This window comes from Oryctolagus cuniculus, chromosome 7, assembly GCF_051225735.1.
Source record: "Oryctolagus cuniculus isolate XC-2025 breed Fujian yellow rabbit chromosome 7, ASM5122573v1, whole genome shotgun sequence".
NCBI lineage: Eukaryota > Metazoa > Chordata > Mammalia > Lagomorpha > Leporidae > Oryctolagus > Oryctolagus cuniculus.
Genome location: NC_142873.1, coordinates 4,677,504 through 4,696,088, shown reverse-complemented (window position 1 = coordinate 4,696,088; position 18,585 = coordinate 4,677,504). Strand labels below are relative to the sequence as shown.

General features: G+C 52.4%; 1 protein-coding gene and 1 long non-coding RNA gene across 2 annotated transcripts; both read right to left on the bottom strand.

The window, feature by feature from the left end:
* Positions 1–154: 154 nt before the first annotated feature.
* Positions 155–18,584, bottom strand: CACYBP (calcyclin binding protein). The gene is made up of 6 exons (XM_002714999.6): positions 18,399–18,584; positions 6,086–6,302; positions 3,599–3,695; positions 3,371–3,470; positions 2,210–2,307; positions 155–496 (listed from the first exon to the last, which is right to left on the bottom strand). Exons 1-6 carry the CDS (start codon positions 18,417–18,419, stop codon positions 340–342), a joined length of 690 nt encoding a protein of 229 aa, XP_002715045.1. The 5' UTR covers positions 18,420–18,584; the 3' UTR covers positions 155–339.
* On the bottom strand, positions 11,878–13,223 carry LOC149125266 (uncharacterized). The gene is made up of 3 exons (XR_016210322.1): positions 13,088–13,223; positions 12,118–12,155; positions 11,878–12,018 (listed from the first exon to the last, which is right to left on the bottom strand). It is a non-coding gene; the product is annotated as an uncharacterized LOC149125266 (long non-coding RNA).
* Position 18,585: the final 1 nt, after the last annotated feature.

The window sequence follows — 18,585 nt, the reverse complement described above, 5'->3', positions numbered from 1 at the left end:
ACTGATGGGAGCTGACGTCAGTAAAGACAAGCAAGTATGTTTGTGTTCTACCTCATGACAAAAATACAATGCAGCATCTCATCAGGCTTTTTCTATGAGAATGCAGTATAACCCTTTCTGAAGCCGAGAGACCACAGAACTGAATGAAACCACCTTTAGAGGAAGCGTTTAATGAGCACATTTTATTTAAATACATCCTCCAGCAGGAGATGGAGAATCACTGCCTCTCCTTACAGGGTATGTGAGTAGTTATCTGTCGAGTTACATCCGCAGCGCAGCGACATCCCCTTGTTGGAAAGGTCGGTACTTCCACACCACAGTTCCAACAGGACTCGAGTCTCAAAATTCCGTGTCTCCTTTGGCTTGCTTCTCTCTCGATTCCACCCAGGCTTTATTAATAGTTCGCTTCATGTCGTCATCTCCATCTTCGTAGATTTTCTTCAGCACATTCATCAGTCCCTCACTAGGGTCTGCTTCTGTGTCGTAGGAGGGCTTTCTGTTAAAGCAGGGGAATGGAGACATCAGAGCACGAGCAGACACAGCGAGGCTGTTAGGAGCGGTAGAAGTAGGGGGAGGGGATGAGCTATCCAAACCAGCACCTACCAGAGAGGCGCATACTTAACTCATGGAACAGCAGTCCCCAAAGTAAGATCCAGACAGTGGGATCTCAGGAGATTTTTAGATAAAATAAGCATGTACCTGTTTTGATTTTTCAAAGCTAGTTCCTCACGAGTTGGGGAAAACACAAACATATTACACAGAGATGCATAATGAAGCTCATGCTTCCCAACTGGAGAAGCTGTCTTTTAGGGGTGGATATGAGGCCTGATGGTTAAGATGCTGCTTGGACAGCTGCATCCCACATCAGACTGCCTGGGCTGAAGTCCCAAGTCTGCTCCTGGTTCCAGTATCCTGCTAGTGTGCACCCATGGCGCTGGGTCCAGGAGTAAGTCCCCGGCTTTGGCCTGGCCATTGTAGGCATCGGTGGAATGAACCAGTGGATAGCAGCATGCTCTCTAAGCCTTCGTAAGCCTGAAATCCACGGTTTTGGGCATAGTGACCAGAATGGTCTTTAATGTATGTAGGAGTACTTTTAAATGTTCAAACTAGGCCAATTAACCTTTTATTTAATTACATTAAAAATTTATTAGAAAGTTCATCTACTGGTTCATGAGCTGGGAACTGAATCTGAGGCTCCCACATGAATTCAACTTATTAGTGCCAGAGTCTGTACTGGGCACCGTACTTGAGTAACCCTGTACTTGAGTAACTCAATTCTACAGACAAGTCTGATATAGCAGATTCCGGCTAGCCGCATCCCAAATGCATGCTGGCTTACATAAGCAGCACTGACTCCAGGGATTACAGGGTACTCAAGAGGTACAACTGGGCTAGAACAGAAGTATCTTTGAATCAGGTTTATTTGGAAGTCAGAGTGACTAATCTTCCATAACTGGGTGGCTACAATGGCCAGGAGCTTCTTCCAGGTCTCCTATGTGGGTGGCAGGGGTCCAACCACTTAAGCCATCTTCTACTTTTCTCAGGCCCTTGAGTGGAACAACTGGGACATGAACCAGTGCCCATATGGGATGCTAGCATTGCAGGTGGCGATTTTACCCGCTATGTCACACTGTTGTAAAGCTGTCTTTAGGCCGGCGCCGTGGCTCACTAGGCTAATCCTCCGCCTAGCGGTGCTGGCACACCGGGTTCTAGTCCCGGTTGCCCCTCTTCCAGGCCAGCTCTCTGCTGTGGCCCGGGAGTGCAGTGGAGGATGGCCCAAGTGCTTGGACCCTGCACCCGCATGGGAGACCAGGAGGAAGCACCTGGCTCCTGGCTTCGGATCGGCGCGGTGCGCCAGCTGTGGTGGCCATTTTTGGGGGGGTGAACCAATGGAAAAGGAAGACCTTTCTGTCTACTCTGCCTGTCAAAAAAAAAAAAAAAAAAAAAAGCTGTCTTTATTAGGAAAGGTAATATTCCTGCCATCCACTTGGGAGGGCTCCACAAACTCCTGGCTTTGGCCTGGCCCTGGCTGTTGCGGCCATTTTGGGAGTGACCCAGCGGACGGAAGCTCTCCAACTGTGACTTTCAAATAATAAAAGAAACATGTTGCCTACTTGACACAGGCGTTCTTTAAGGACAGAGTAAGTCATGGCCTTGTCACTGACTACCTCGCTCTCCTCTGTAAAGCACACTGCCGATGTAAACTCACTCTTTTTCTTTGCACTCTTTTTCAACCTGGGTCAGGTAGTCCCATCGGGTGTTCTCTGCTTTTTTCCTACATAAGATCAGAACTGTGTCCGTCTTGACCTGGAAGAAAAGCAGGTACAGCTCAGAGCACGTGTAGACAGGCGTGAACAGCAGCAAACAGTTACTCACTCAATCCTCCTGGGCTTGCACTGGTGCTGGCAGTGCCTTTTCAAAGTCTGTGAAGTAAAACCTGAGTGCCTCCCAACAGTAACACGTGCTAGGAAGGCAGGAATCCAGGCTCTGCGGGAAGGGCCTTCTGGGCCGGTGCAGCAGCCTGGCAGAATGGCCCTGAGATGGAGAGAGCCTGGTCCTGAGTGGTTGGAGGGACGAGTACAATAGGAAAGGGGGGAGGCATAGGCAGGTAACAGACGACACAAGGCAGCAGGGGAGGGGAGGAGGGGAGAGAGAGAAAAGAGCAACACATCTTCCCACAACCGTCAGTTTAAGTCCTAGGAGCCCTCTGAGTGTCCCTTCAGTGTGCAATCAGCGGATGGAGAAGGTGCAGTGAGACACACACGTGACTTAACCTGCTACGTAACTATGCAGAGGATGCCATGTCTTACCACATACAGTAAGCCTCATTCATTCAAGTGAGAAGAGAGGTATGGTCTGAACTAGTGCAAAGTATGCATGGTCTTTAGAAAGGCAGCTCCGTTATTTTAACAGATTCTAGCAACTCCAATTAGGCTAAGTGCTTAGTACTACCTTATCCACAGTGCGCCTATGAATAGCTACTGTTAACTTAAGCACTCTCATGTGTCATTCGACCTTTGTGAAATTGTTACCAATGTGCAAAAGGGAAAACTGAGGCACAGAGAAAGTAAACTGCCAAAGCTTGAACAACGTGTAAATTATAAAGCTGGTATTAAAATTCAAGTCTCACCCTTAAGCACTTCCGAAGTTATTTCTCTCCTGATTGCAATATTCTTACAATCAGCTGACAAACATTTTTCTGTAATATTTAAGGTTTCATAGGCTGCAACTACTCGGTACAACTCATAACCAAGTAAGCAGGGCTATGTCATTGCTGGTCGCTGTTAAAGCAAAGTTAACCCTAGTTCATTTCAATTGTAAAGCATCCAGATTACATAACACTATGACCAAAAAGGGGGAAGAAACTCACTTTTTTTGAACTGCCTTCCACAGAGATAGGTTTCAACAGATTGTTCACAATCATGGAGTAATTCTTGCCATTTAAGTTCTTTACCAAAAGATCAAATGACCTGTAACACAATCAGGAATACATCACCTTTGTGGTTTCTTGTGAAAACACCTACCAGCTTTTTTCAGGGTCCACACTTGGCCAAAGTCCCTCCTGATGACCCCCGTCTTTCCCATCACGATGACTCACCGCTCTGTGAAATGCACCTGCACACTCTCCGTGGGAACGTGATGAACTCCAGGTAGAGTAATGTAGATTTTCACAAACTTATCTGACTGATCCCATCCTAACAGGAAAGAAGGGACACAGTCAGACCTCCCCCATTAGAACAGCAGATGCATACCACTCATCATAAAACTCAGTTTTTATGTTTGTTACTGGCTCCTCATTTTTATTTCACTAAGAAATTTTTCTAGCTATAGAAAAACTCTCCCCAAAGTTAGGTATCTACTAAGTGGTAAAACTTAATTAGCCTTCGTGTTCATTAACCTGATTTTGAATCTATGTTCTTTTTATTCTTTGGAATACATGGTCTTTAAGATGAGCTTATTTATCTTTTTATGGAACTACTTTTGTCCTACACCTATGTATTAATTCTTCACCAAGCTAGCAGGCTGCTGCTGCTGCCCAATCAATTCTACTTCTCTCGATTTCTTTCCAGCACAAGCCAGAATATGAATTTAACAACACTTCTGTTCTTTAGTCAGACTTCTTAGTTTGACTAACATAGTAAAAGCCATTGCAGTAGAAGCTATCAAACTCTTAAGTCTCTGTCACAATAAAAATTTACCAGCTTCATTTAAGAAGCATACTCCATGCAAAATACGTACAAGTATCTGCATATCCTGCTGCCCAGTCCTCCAGGATAATCAGAAAGGATGCCTGGTGGAGTTCTGCACAACTCATCTAACGCCTCACCACTGACTCAATCCAGCGTCTACACTGACAGCAGTTTCTCCCATACATGCCATCATCCTAGAGGCTGGCATCCCATGTGGTGCCAGTTCGTGTCCCGACTGCTCCACTCCACTCCAAAGCAGCAGAGGACCCAAGTGTCTGGGCCCTGCCATCCACATGGGAGATCTGGATAAGCGCCTGGCCCAGCCGCTGCAGCCCTCTGGGGGATAAACCAGCGATGGAAGGCGTCTCTGTAACTGTTCCAAATAAATAAAACCCCGATCCTCCTTACCTCCTCCAGACAGATTCCTAGAGTCATGGGCGTGCAGTGTCTCACGGCACCCAATGCGTCTCCTGAGTGGGAGACACACCGCCTCCTGCTGTGCCTTTAAGTCGCGCGCACGTCTCTGCTCACTGTTCCCCTCCTTGGCCACTTGCTAAAACCTCCTGAAACGTCAATGTCTCCTCCAATTCTACTTATCTCCAGAATTATTTCTTCAGCTACATTCTCATAATATTTTAAAATCTCTACTGAAGGGCTGGTGTTGGTGGCCCAACAATTAAAGCTGCCACCTGCGGTGCCGGCATCCCATATGGGCACTGGTTAAAGTCCCAGCTGCTCCACTTCTGATCCAGCTCCCTGCTGTGGCCTGCGAGACCAGTGAGGGACAGCCCAAGTCCTTGGGCCCCTGCGCCTGTGTGGGAGACCCAGAAGAAGCTCCTGGCTCTGGACTGGCTCCGCTCTGGCTTTTGCAGCCATCCGAGGAGTGAACCAGCAGATGGAAGACCTCTCTCTCTGCTTCTGCATCTCAAATAAACAAAATCTTTAAAAAAAAAATCTCCACTGAACCTGGTTAAGCAAATACCATGAAGCAGCTACTATGTGATGGATCTATGGCTGCCCCTTACAAGACAGTTCATGGCTCAGATGCAAGCTGCCATTTCCAAACAAAAAACTTACATTCCATCAAGAAAAAAGTTTGCCTACATTATTACAGTATTAGTTGTATGTTTATGTCCTAATCAGACACTAAGCAGGAACTGGCTTTTAGTCACTACTATGTATCTACGTATTTAAGCACAATAATGGCTCAAAAATATTTCTTTTCCTTTTCTCAGTTAACTTTGGTAGTACATTTGATGAAATGTACAAAATGACCTAAACAGCTGTGTTCCATACATAGTGTATTTCAGAATAGTCTGTTGTTCTTGCCAGTTATCATCGTTGTGTTAAATCTCCTTATTTTCTTTAGTAATCTAGAGTGTATCCTTTCCTTTTTATCTAATAAAAATACAAAGCACCTTATTCAAGAGAAACTGATGAGTGTTCTAAGATACCAAAACATTCAAAATATTTTAAAAAATCAGTTTGTTGGGGCCGGCGCTGTGGCGCAGCGGGTTAACACCTTGGCCTGAAGCGCTGGCATCCCATATGGGTGCCGGTTCTAGTCCCGGCTGCTCCTCTTCTGATCCAGCTCTCTGCTATGCCTGGGAAAGCAGTGGAAGATGGCCCAAGTCCTTGGGCCCCTGCATCCGCATGGGAGACCTGGAAGAAACTCCTGGCTTCGGACTGGCGCAGTTCCGGCCATTGCGACATTTTGGGGAGTGAACCAGCAGATGGAAGATTTCTCTCTCTCTCTCTGCCTCTCCTCTCTCTGTAACTCTGACTTTCAAATAAATAAATAAAAGTATTTTAAAAAATCAGTTTGTCAATGGATGACTACTGAGGCATAAACTGCTTACAGACAGAAATCACCAAATGCACGGGACAAGTCATACCGTAATTACTGATCTTCACTGTATAGCCCGTTGTAATGGGAGCAACCACAGCAGCCGGCTTTTCATTGTCAAGTTCTGTTTTGCTCTGTGGCTTCTGCTGCACCTTGTTCTTGATCTCTGTCTCAATCTTGGATTTCTCTGCTGTAAGGGCATCATGGATTCTTTTCCTAGTAGTCTTTTCCAGCAACGCCTTCACCTCTTCTAGATCCTTCTGTAGCTGCATTAAAATAAAAGGTGAGTCAGTGAGGATAAATAAGGCGTATCATTTCAAATTACTAGAATTCTGGGATTGAGCTACAACTTTACTTGCTCCACTGTAAGTAACTCAAGCTGTTGTTTTTTAAACATTTAGTGTCCTTTCAAGATAGTTTTATTCATTAATTGGTCTTTAAGGCAGAGTGACAGAGAGATTCTTTCACCTGCTGGTTCACTCCCCAAAAGGTGGCAACATCTTCCATCCATCCACTGTTCTACTCCCCGATGACTGCAACAGCCACGGCTGGACCAGACCCAGGAAGCTGGCAAACCAGGCATTTTTATATGGCATTCAGGTCCCCAAGTTAGGCTGCTGCACCACAACACCCACTCTGCAGATTTTTTTTTTTTTTTTTTTTTTGGACAGGCAGAGTGGACAGTGAGAGAGAGACAGAGAGAAAGGTCTTCCTGTGCCGTTGGTTCACCCTCCAATGGCCGCTGCGGCCGGCGCACCGCGCTGATCCGATGGCAGGAGCCAGGAGCCAGGTGCTTCTGCTGGTCTCCCATGGGGTGCAGGGCCCAAGCACTTGGGCCATCCTCCACTGCACTCCCTGGCCACAGCAGAGAGCTGGTCTGGAAGGGGGGCAACCGGGACTAGAACCCGGTGTGCCAGCGCCGCTAGGCGGAGGATTAGCCTAGTGAGCTGCAGCGCCGGCCCCACTCTGCAGATTTTAGTAAAAGTAATTCAGAGGCTGGTGCTGTGGCATAGCGGGTAAAAGCCGCTGCTGCGTGCAGTGCCAGCATCCCACATGGGTGCCAGTTCTAGTCTTGGCTGCTCCACTTCTGATCCAGCTTCCTGCTATGGCCTGGGATAGCAGTGAAAGATGACCCAAGTCCCTGGGCCCCTGTACCCAGGGGAGACCCGGAGGAAACTCCTGGCTTCGGGGGAGTGCACCAGCAGATATAAGACTCCCCACCCCACCCCTCACCCCCACCCCGGTCTAACTTTTTCAAGTACGTAAGTAAAATCTTTTTTAACAAAAAGTAATTCAGGGGAGCTGTGGTGTAGCGGGTAAAGCCGCTGCCTGTAGTGCCCGCACCCCATATGGGCGCCAGCTGCTCCACTTCCACTTCTCTGCCGTGGCCTGGGAAAGCAGTAGAGGATGGCACAAGTCCTTGGGCCCCTGCACACGCGTGGGAGACCCGGAAGAATTTCCTGGCTTCAGATCCTCACAGCTCGGGCTGGGGAGTGAACCAGCGGACCCCTCCTGCTGCCTCTGCCTTCAAATAAATCTTTAAAAAAAAAAAAAATGGAATTCAGACATTTCCCTATAACATCAGTTTTAGAGTCATCAGATGTTAGAATTTCTTAAGAGATTACAGAATCCACACTGACATAACCCCACCATGGTCAATGACCAGTCTTCACTGATCCTCCTACCCCAAATAAAAAGCTGGTATTTTAAAGACAAAATAATTAAAAATAAACAACAAACAACCCTCTGGGCAGGCACCATCGTATACAGGGAGTTACTCTACCACACTGCCTATCAGAGTTCAAGTCCCGGCTGCTCTGCTTCCAATCCAGCTCCCTGCCAACGCATCTTGGGAGCAGCAGATGGCGGCCAGTATCTCTGTGGGAGAGCTGGCTAGAGCTCCAGGCTCCTGGCTTTGGTCTAGCCCAGCCATGGCTGCTTCAGCCATCTGAGTAGAGAAATATTAGAGGGAAGATCCCTCTTCTCTGCTTTCAAGTAAGTAAAAACACACACTTCAAGTCAATACATCACCTACTGAAATAACTGTACTCTCCATGGAGATTCAGCAAAGATTTTATGAAGTTCCTTAGTTGAAGACACTGTTAGAAAATTAATGAACTGGGCTCAGTTCAAGTCCTGGCTGCTCCACTTCCAATCCAGCTCCCTGTTAATGTGCCTGGGAAAACAATGGAGGATGGTCCTGGTGCCTGAGCCCCTGGGCCATTTGGGGAATGAACCAACAGATGGAAGATCCTGCCCTCTACCCCCGTCTCTCCCCATCTCTTTGAAATTCTGGCATAAATAAATAAACCTTTAATGAACCTGAGGGCAAGTGTTTGGCCTACAGGATAAGATGCCCCCACGATCCTTCAGTGACTGGGTTGGATGCACGGCTCCAGGTTTTGACTCTGGCTTCCTGATAATACAGAACCTAGGAGCCAGCAGTGATGACGTGACGGGGGTCCTGTCATTCATGCGGAAGATCTGGGCTGAGTTCCTACTTCACTTCCAGAGAGGAAACTCCTGCGGTTATTTGGAGAATGAACGAGCATGTGGGAGATCTCTTTGCCTCTCAAATATTTGAAAGGCAGAGTTACAAAGAGAAGGAGAAGAAGGAGAAGGAGAGGGAGAGGGGGAGGGGGAGGGGGAGGGGGAGGGGGAGGGGGAGGGGGAGGGGGAGGGAGAAGGAAAGGGAGAGGCAGAGGCAGGGAGAGGCAGAGGCAGAGACAGAGACATCCCATCCGCTGGCTCCCTCCTCAGTTGGCTGCGACAGCCAGAGCTGTGCTGACCCAGGAGCCTGGAGCCTCTTCCCGGTCTCCCGCGTGAGTACAGGGGCCCAAGGACTTGGGCCATTTTCCATTGCTTTCCCAGGCCACAGCAGAGAGCTGGATCTGAAGAGGAGCTGCTGGGACTTGAACTGGCGCCCTCATGTGATGCCGGTGCTTCAGGTCAGGGCTTTAAGCTGCTGTGGCACAGCACCAGCCACAAGAATTTTTTTAAAAAGTAAAATAAATGAGTTTAAAAGTTTCGCCCTAATTATTCTGTGACATATTGCAAATGCACGAGAGGAGAGGCAGAGAGAGAAAGAGAGAGGGAGAGGAAGAGGGCGAGAGCGGTCTTCCATCCGCTGGTTCACTCCCCAATTGGCCACAATGGCTGGAGCTTTACCGATCCGAAACCAAGAGGCAGGAGCTTCCTCCGGTCTCCCATGTGGGTACAGGGGCCCAAAGACTTGGGCCATCTTCTACTGCTTTCCCAGGCCATAGCAGACAGCTGGATTGGAAGTGGAACAGCCAGGGCTCGAACTGGTGCCTATATGGGATTCCGGCGCTTCAGGCCAGGGTGTTAATCCACTGTGCCACAGTGCTGGCCCCTAAACCACTCTTCTTCTTTTTTTTTTTTTGACAGGCAGAGTGGACAGTGAGAGAGAGAGACAGAGAGAAAGGTCTTCCTTTGCCGTTGGTTCACCCTCCAATGGCCGGCGCGCTGCGGCCGGCGCACAGCGCTGATCTGATGGCAGGAGCCAGGAGCCAGGTGCTTTTCCTGGTCTCCCATGGGGTGCAGGGCCCAAGCACCTGGGCCATCCTCCACTGCACTCCCTGGCCACAGCAGAGGGCTGGCCTGGAAGAGGGGCAACCGGGACAGAATCCGGCGCCCTGACCGGGACTAGAACCTGGTGTGCCGGCGCCGCTAGGCGGAGGATTAGCCTAGTGAGCCGCGGCGCCGGCCCCAACCACTATTCTTAAAATGACTTTATATTCTGGCTTGATACCTGCAACCTAACCAGGGAAATCTTAACTTTTGTTTGAAATTATACAAAAAGCTGAATATAGTTCTGCATACAGTCCTACGGACTTACTTTTAAGGGTACAGGTTAAAAACTTGTCATGGGACTCCAATGCCATTAAAATTGGTGGTAAAAACGCCATCTTACTTGTTACAGTGGCCCTATTAGGTGTTAACGTGAACATCTGGATAGCATTAAGTGTTGAAGAGATCACGTAAATAACATCAAGTACCTGCTAATAATAATAGAATTAAAAAGGAGGAAATGTCCATGGGAAGCAGTCCACACAGCAGTCTATAACACTCTGACCTCAGAATCAACCCTTAAGGCTTCCTGGTCTGGCTGAAAGGCTTATGAGTGCATTTCAGACATGGAAAGCCAAGACACTGTGGCACAAAATATCCTACATAAAGGATCTCTGTGAGTGACCCCAGTGGAAAGAAGGGGCCATCAAAGAAAGATGTACTCTTCTCTAAAGGAAGGAGAGTGTGGGGAGCAACTCGGACTAGACTAAGTTACTGGAATTAAGACTTATTCTATGCATCTGCTCTCCCACAATATGGCGCTGGGAGAGGAGGAAACAGCTTTTACACAGCTGCCTCCAGTTCAACCAATAAACTGTGGGACTTACTCCTGATTGGAGGAGAGCAGCGTACTCGGCGTGTGGGTAGCAGAGTTGGGATTGGCGGAAGAGGACTATAAAGGAGGAGAGAGACAACATGCACCAGGAACATCTAAAGGGAACATCTAAGGGGAACACCTGTGCAGCCCCCGAGAGAGCCGGCCGGCGGTGTGCTGCTCCCCTGCGGAAGTGGGGAAAGTGGCCAGGGGGAACTGCCCTTCCACGGAGGTGGAAGGGTTGGTAGCCAACCCGGGAAGAACCAGCAGCAAACCCGGGGAGGGCCAAGCAGACAAAAGAACAGTGCAGGGTCCTGTGTCGTTCCTCCATGAAGACGGGGAGCGACATAATGGTGCCGTGACTCGGATATGAAGCCTAGGCAGGGTTTAGTGTCGTTCCTCCACGAAGAGGGGGAGCGACAGGAGAGAACTTCCACTTTGATTTTGGCCCTGTCTAAATACTGACAGAGTCTGTGGTCACAAAAGGCTTCCATAGCCTTGGCAGCTCTTGGCAAGAGCCTGGAATGATCACTGACGGCATAAATAAGAGTGTCAGTTGTTAAATGAACAACAGACATCACTGTGCACCTGCTCTCCATGTAGGACCTCTGTCCTTAATGAGTTGTATGAGAATTAACTGCAAAATTTGTTCTCAAACTGTACTTTATATGTTATATGTGTGCTGGGTGCAAACTGTTGAAATCAGTGCTTAACATAGAGTTGGTCCTCTGTATATAAACTAAAAATGAACCATAATGAAGAATGGGATGGGGGGGTAAAGAACACTATATTCCTAAAGTTGCACCTATAATATATGCACTCATTAAATAGAAGCTTTAAAAAAGTCTTATACTGCCAGATAACTCAGCGTATTATCCAAAGTACAACAGAACTTGCAAGCCTTTATGTTTCTTAACAGTCTTATAAAGTGCAGTAACCTAACTAGTCCTTCTACCCCAAGTCTTTTATCACCTCATTAACTGAGAATCACTCATTTTGCCTATCTGTTCAACAGGTGTACATACCCTGCCCGCCCGCTCAGAAAAAACTTATATACTAAAACTAAAATGAATTACATCTTTTGAATGGAGATTGAAGACATTTAGTTCAAAACAGTTCGTTCATATAATGGTTTCAAAAATTCACACTGATTCTAGTATCAACATAATGAAAAATGTTGAAGTGTAAAATGAGTAATTTTTCCCAAGTAGGAATTCAGTTATCAAACAGATCAAATCTAAACAGCAAATTTTTCTGAAAGGGATAGGAATCCTTTTCATAGTAGACTCAGAAAGGAACTCAGAATTAATGAAGCAAGTACCTCCCAACTTCTGTCTTGTCAGGCCCCATTTTTTTTTTTTTGGGCCAGTTTTGGCTCTAAAGTTCATTTGCAAGAGATATGCACCACAGCAACTTCCAGCAGGCCCGTTCTGAGGGTTTCTCACAGTCCTGAACGCCAGCGACAGTGATTTCCTGGCGCTTTTCTGCACGTTCTTGAGATGTTCCGACTGACCCTGTGTCCTGGCTTTGTCGGCATGCGTGTTTGCTCTTTGCAGGAACCGCATTTCATCTTTATCCTGCACCATAAACACTTCAGCTTTAGTTCCCAGTCGATTTCCTACATCTTCACTAGCATACATTAAAACCAAGCCTCCTAAAAATGGGAAAGGACTTACGTAGACATCTCTCCCAAGAACACAGCGGCCACCAAGCACTTGAAAAGATGATCACCTTTAGTCACCAGGGAAATGTCTATGGCATTTATACTACTAGGGGGGGTATCATAAAAACAAACAAAACCCCAGAAACTAGCAAACGGTGATGAGGACATGGGAAAAACTAGAACCTTCTTCCATTTCTGTGGAAATATAAAAAGGTGCAGCAGTTCAGGAACAGACCTCAGAGTTAGGATCTGACCTCGTAATTCCACTCCTAGGTACGTGTCCACACAAAAACCTGCACAGAAGTATTCCCTGACAGCATGATTCCTGAGTGGATGCTGAGGTTTGGATACAGCCTGAATCCATCTGCTAAGGCCTCGTGCGTTACATACTTAGTCCCCAGTATGGTGGTATTATCAGGAGGGAACTTCTAAAAGATAGCGCTTAGAGGGACAGCAGTGTGGTACAGCAGGTTAAGCAGCCATCTGCAGCCAGCATCCCATACGGGTGCCAGTTTGAGTCCCGGCTGCTCCACTTCTGATCCAGCTCCCTGCTAATGCGCCCAAGTGTTTGGGCCCCTGCACCCGAGTGGGAGACCCACAAGAAGCTCCATGCTGCAGCCATTTGGGGAGTGAACCAACTGATGGAGGCTCACTCTCTCTACCACTCCCACCCTCCCTCTGTAACTGCCCTTCAAATAAATCAAAACCTAAAAGCTTAGTGAGAGGTGTTAAGTGCCTTGAGAAGAGAGTGAGGTAGTTCCATGGCACCCCCGTGGGCTCCTGTGACAATGCGATGTTAGCAGAGAGTGAGCCTGCCCCTCTCCTGCCACGTGAGCGCTCACTCAGGCATACCCACCACGTGGTGTGCAGCCAGGAGGGGCCTCCCCAGCCTTCGCAGGTGGGAGCTAAGCAGCCTCTTATTTATTGAGCACCCAGCCTTGGGCACGCATCCCTGCGGCGGAATAAAGGCCTGAGACACTCACCAAGTGGGAACAACTTCAGTGTCCTTCAGCTGGCGACCGAATGACCAGAAGTAGTACTCAGCCCTATACAGGAACGGCTGACCGACACACAGCACCCCGTGGCGAGCCTGCGCACACCAAAGCGGCCGAAAACCACAGGCACACCTAACACCCTACATCTACAGTGCCCAGCGCAGGCAAACCCACGGAGACGAAGTGGACACGTGAGGAGGCAGGCAGGGCGAGGGGCTGGGGGCCATGTTGTGAGGGGCGAGGGAACCGTGTGCGGCCAGGCGGCGGCCTGCGATGGAGACCCCGTGAGGAGTCGCCGAAGGTGCACCTGAAAACAGTGTCAAGGCTGCGCTCCGCCTCCACCACGAAGCGCTCGTCGTGTGCACGTGCGTTTCTCGGTGTCCGACACGGGGACGGCCCCCACTCGGAGGGGTCCACGCGAGCTCGCACAGGCGGGGCCGCAGCTCCCCCGCGACACGGACCGCCCTCAGGGCACAGGACACTCAGCTCCACGTGGACACCCGCGGCAGGGCTAACACGGCGCTGGGCCCGTGATCTCCCACAGCATCGGTCTACACGGGCGCTCGGCCCGTGACTTCGCTCCCACAGCATCTGTCTACACAGCACACCTATCACGATTTCTCACAGCATCTGTCTACACGGTGCTCGGCCCGGGATCTCCCACAGCATGTCTACACAGCACACAGCCCGGGATCTCCCACAGCATGTCTACACGGCGCTCGGCCCAGGATCTCCCACAGCATGTCTACACAGCACCCAGCTCGGGATCCCCCACAGCATGTCTACACAGCACCCAGCCCGGGATCCCCCACAGCATGTCTACACAGCACACAGCCCGGGATCCCCCACAGCATCTGTCTACACAGCACACAGCCCGGGATCTCCCACAGCATGTCTACACAGCACACAGCCCGGGATCTCCCACAGCATGTCTACACGGCGCTCGGCCCAGGATCTCCCACAGCATGTCTACACAGCACCCAGCTCGGGATCCCACACAGCATGTCTACACAGCACCCAGCTCGGGATCCCCCACAGCATGTCTACACAACACCCAGCCCGGGATCCCCCACAGCATGTCTACACAACACACAGCCCGGGATCTCCCGCAGCATGTCTACACAGCACACAGCCCGGGATCTCCCACAGCATGTCTACACAGCACACAGCCCGGGATCCCCCACAGCATGTCTACACAGCACCCAGCCCGGGATCCCCCACAGCATGTCTACACAGCACACAGCCCGGGATCCCCCACAGCATCTGTCTACACAGCACCCAGCTCGGGATCCCCCACAGCATGTCTACACAACACACAGCCCGGGATCTCCCACAGCATGTCTACACAGCACACAGCCCGGGATCCCCCACAGCATCTGTCTACACAGCACACAGCCCGGGATCTCCCACAGCAGCGGTCTACACGGCGCTCGGCCCAGGATCTCCCACAGCATGTCTACACAGCACCCAGCTCGGGATCCCCCACAGCATGTCTACACAACACACAGCCCGGGATCCCCCACAGCATGTCTACACAGCACACAGCCCGGGATCTCCCACAGCATGTCTACACAGCACACAGCCCGGGATCCCCCACAGCATGTCTACACAGCACCCAGCCCGGGATCCCCCACAGCATGTCTACACAGCACACAGCCCGGGATCCCCCACAGCATCTGTCTACACAGCACCCAGCTCGGGATCCCCCACAGCATGTCTACACAACACACAGCCCGGGATCTCCCACAGCATGTCTACACGGCGCTCGGCCCAGGATCTCCCACAGCATGTCTACACAGCACCCAGCCCGGGATCTCCCACAGCATGTCTACACAGCACCCAGCTCGGGATCCCCCACAGCATGTCTACACAGCACCCAGCTCGGGATCCCCCACAGCATGTCTACACAACACACAGCCCGGGATCTCCCACAGCATGTCTACACAGCACACAGCCCGGGATCCCCCACAGCATCTGTCTACACAGCACACAGCCCGGGATCTCCCACAGCATGTCTACACGGCGCTCGGCCCAGGATCTCCCACAGCATGTCTACACAGCACCCAGCTCGGGATCCCCCACAGCATGTCTACACAACACCCAGCCCGGGATCCCCCACAGCATGTCTACACAGCACACAGCCCGGGATCCCCCATAGCATGTCTACACAGCACACAGCCCGGGATCTCCCACAGCATGTCTACACAGCACACAGCCCGGGATCTCCCACAGCATGTCTACACGGCGCTCGGCCCAGAATCTCCCACAGCATGTCTACACAGCACACAGCCCGGGATCTCCCGCAGCATGTCTACACAGCACACAGCCCGGGATCTCCCACAGCATGTCTACACAGCACACAGCCCGGGATCTCCCACAGCATGTCTACACAGCACACAGCCCGGGATCCCCCGCAGCAGCGGTCTACACAACACACAGCCCGGGATCCCCCGCAGCAGCGGTCTACATAGCACACAGCCCGGATCTCCCACAGCATCGGTCTACACAGCACACAGTCCGGCATCTCCCACAGCATCGGTCTACACAGCACACAGCCCGGGATCCCCCGCAGCATGTCTACACAACACACAGCCCGGGATCCCCCACAGCATGTCTACACAGCACACAGCCCGGGATCCCCCACAGCATGTCTACACAGCACCCAGCCCGGGATCCCCCACAGCATGTCTACACAGCACACAGCCCGGGATCCCCCACAGCATCTGTCTACACAGCACCCAGCTCGGGATCCCCCACAGCATGTCTACACAACACACAGCCCGGGATCTCCCACAGCATGTCTACACAGCACACAGCCCGGGATCCCCCACAGCATCTGTCTACACAGCACACAGCCCGGGATCTCCCACAGCAGCGGTCTACACGGCGCTCGGCCCAGGATCTCCCACAGCATGTCTACACAGCACCCAGCTCGGGATCCCCCACAGCATGTCTACACAACACACAGCCCGGGATCCCCCACAGCATGTCTACACAGCACACAGCCCGGGATCTCCCACAGCATGTCTACACAGCACACAGCCCGGGATCCCCCACAGCATGTCTACACAGCACCCAGCCCGGGATCCCCCACAGCATGTCTACACAGCACACAGCCCGGGATCCCCCACAGCATCTGTCTACACAGCACCCAGCTCGGGATCCCCCACAGCATGTCTACACAACACACAGCCCGGGATCTCCCACAGCATGTCTACACGGCGCTCGGCCCAGGATCTCCCACAGCATGTCTACACAGCACCCAGCCCGGGATCTCCCACAGCATGTCTACACAGCACCCAGCTCGGGATCCCCCACAGCATGTCTACACAGCACCCAGCTCGGGATCCCCCACAGCATGTCTACACAGCACCCAGCTCGGGATCCCCCACAGCATGTCTACACAACACACAGCCCGGGATCTCCCACAGCATGTCTACACAGCACACAGCCCGGGATCTCCCACAGCATGTCTACACGGCGCTCGGCCCAGGATCTCCCACAGCATGTCTACACAGCACCCAGCTCGGGATCCCCCACAGCATGTCTACACAACACACAGCCCGGGATCCCCCACAGCATGTCTACACAGCACACAGCCCGGGATCCCCCACAGCATGTCTACACAGCACACAGCCCGGGATCTCCCACAGCATGTCTACACAGCACACAGCCCGGGATCTCCCACAGCATGTCTACACGGCGCTCGGCCCAGGATCTCCCACAGCATGTCTACACAGCACACAGCCCGGGATCTCCCGCAGCATGTCTACACAGCACACAGCCCGGGATCTCCCACAGCATGTCTACACAGCACACAGCCCGGGATCTCCCACAGCATGTCTACACAGCACACAGCCCGGGATCCCCCGCAGCAGCGGTCTACACAACACACAGCCCGGGATCCCCCGCAGCAGCGGTCTACACAGCACACAGCCCGGATCTCCCACAGCATCGGTCTACACAGCACACAGTCCGGCATCTCCCACAGCATCGGTCTACACAGCACACAGCCCGGGATCCCCCGCAGCATGTCTACACAACACACAGCCCGGGATCCCCCACAGCATGTCTACACAGCACCCAGCCCGGGATCCCCCGCAGCAGCGGTCTACACAGCACACAGCCCGGGATCTCCCACAGCATGTCTACACAACACACAGCCCGGGATCCCCCGCAGCATGTCTACACAGCACCCAGCTCGGGATCCCCCACAGCATGTCTACACAACACACAGCCCGGGATCCCCCGCAGCAGCGGTCTACACAGCACACAGCCCGGGATCTCCCACAGCATGTCTACACAGCACACAGCCCGGATCTCCCACAGCATCGGTCTACACAGCACACAGTCCGGCATCTCCCACAGCATCGGTCTACACAGCACACAGTCCGGCATCTCCCACAGCATCGGTCTACACAGCACCCAGCTCGGGATCCCCCACAGCATGTCTACACAGCACACAGCTCGGGATCCCCCACATCATGTCTACACAGCACACAGCCCAGGATCTCCCACAGCATCTGTCTACACAGCACACAGCCCGGGATCTCCCGCAGCATGTCTACACAGCACACATATCACGATTTCTCACAGCATCGGTCTAAACGGCGCTCGGCCCGTCATCTCCCACATCATGTCTACACAGCACAAGGCCGGGATCCCCCACAGCATGTCTACACAGCACACAGCCCGGGATCCCCCACAGCATGTCTACACAGCACCCAGCTCGGGATCCCCCACAGCAGCGGTCTACACAGCACACATATCACGATTTCTCACAGCAGCGGTCTACACGGCGCTCGGCCCGTCATCTCCCACATCATGTCTACACAGCACACAGCCCGGGATCCCCCACAGCATGTCTACACAGCACACAGCCCGGGATCCCCCACAGCATCGGTCTACACAGCACCCAGCTCGGGATCCCCCACAGCAGCGGTCTACACAGCACACATATCACGATTTCTCACAGCAGCGGTCTGGCCTACACGCGGGGCGCAGAGCCCGAAAGCAGGGAGAGAAGTCACCTACTTCCACAACCACACGGAGCGGCTGGAGGCCGAGAGCGCAGGGCGGCGCCAGGGACGACCCTGCGGGGCCCGGAGGGGCGCGCCCGGCCGCAGGGCTCCGGGAACTCGGTCCGCGCAGGGCGGCCGCTGCTCTGCACCCAGCACCCAGCACCGCGCTCAAACCCGCGCGACGCAAGGCCGCCCGCCGCGTCACCGCGCCGCCGCCCGCCGCCATTCCCGAGGCCGCCGGCCCCGACCCACGCGGACGCCGGGGCCGACTCCCTTACCTCGTCCACAGCCGAAGCCATGGTCCGGCGCGGGCAGGCCGAGGCCCGAGCTGCAGCCGCGCGAGCGCCGGGAACAGGAAACGCCGCCCGAGCGCGCTCACCCCGCGCACGGACCCGCGGCCCGCGTACACCCGACCGTGCGCCGCCCGCTCCCGCACGCGGAGCCTCTGGAACCTTCGCGAGCCCG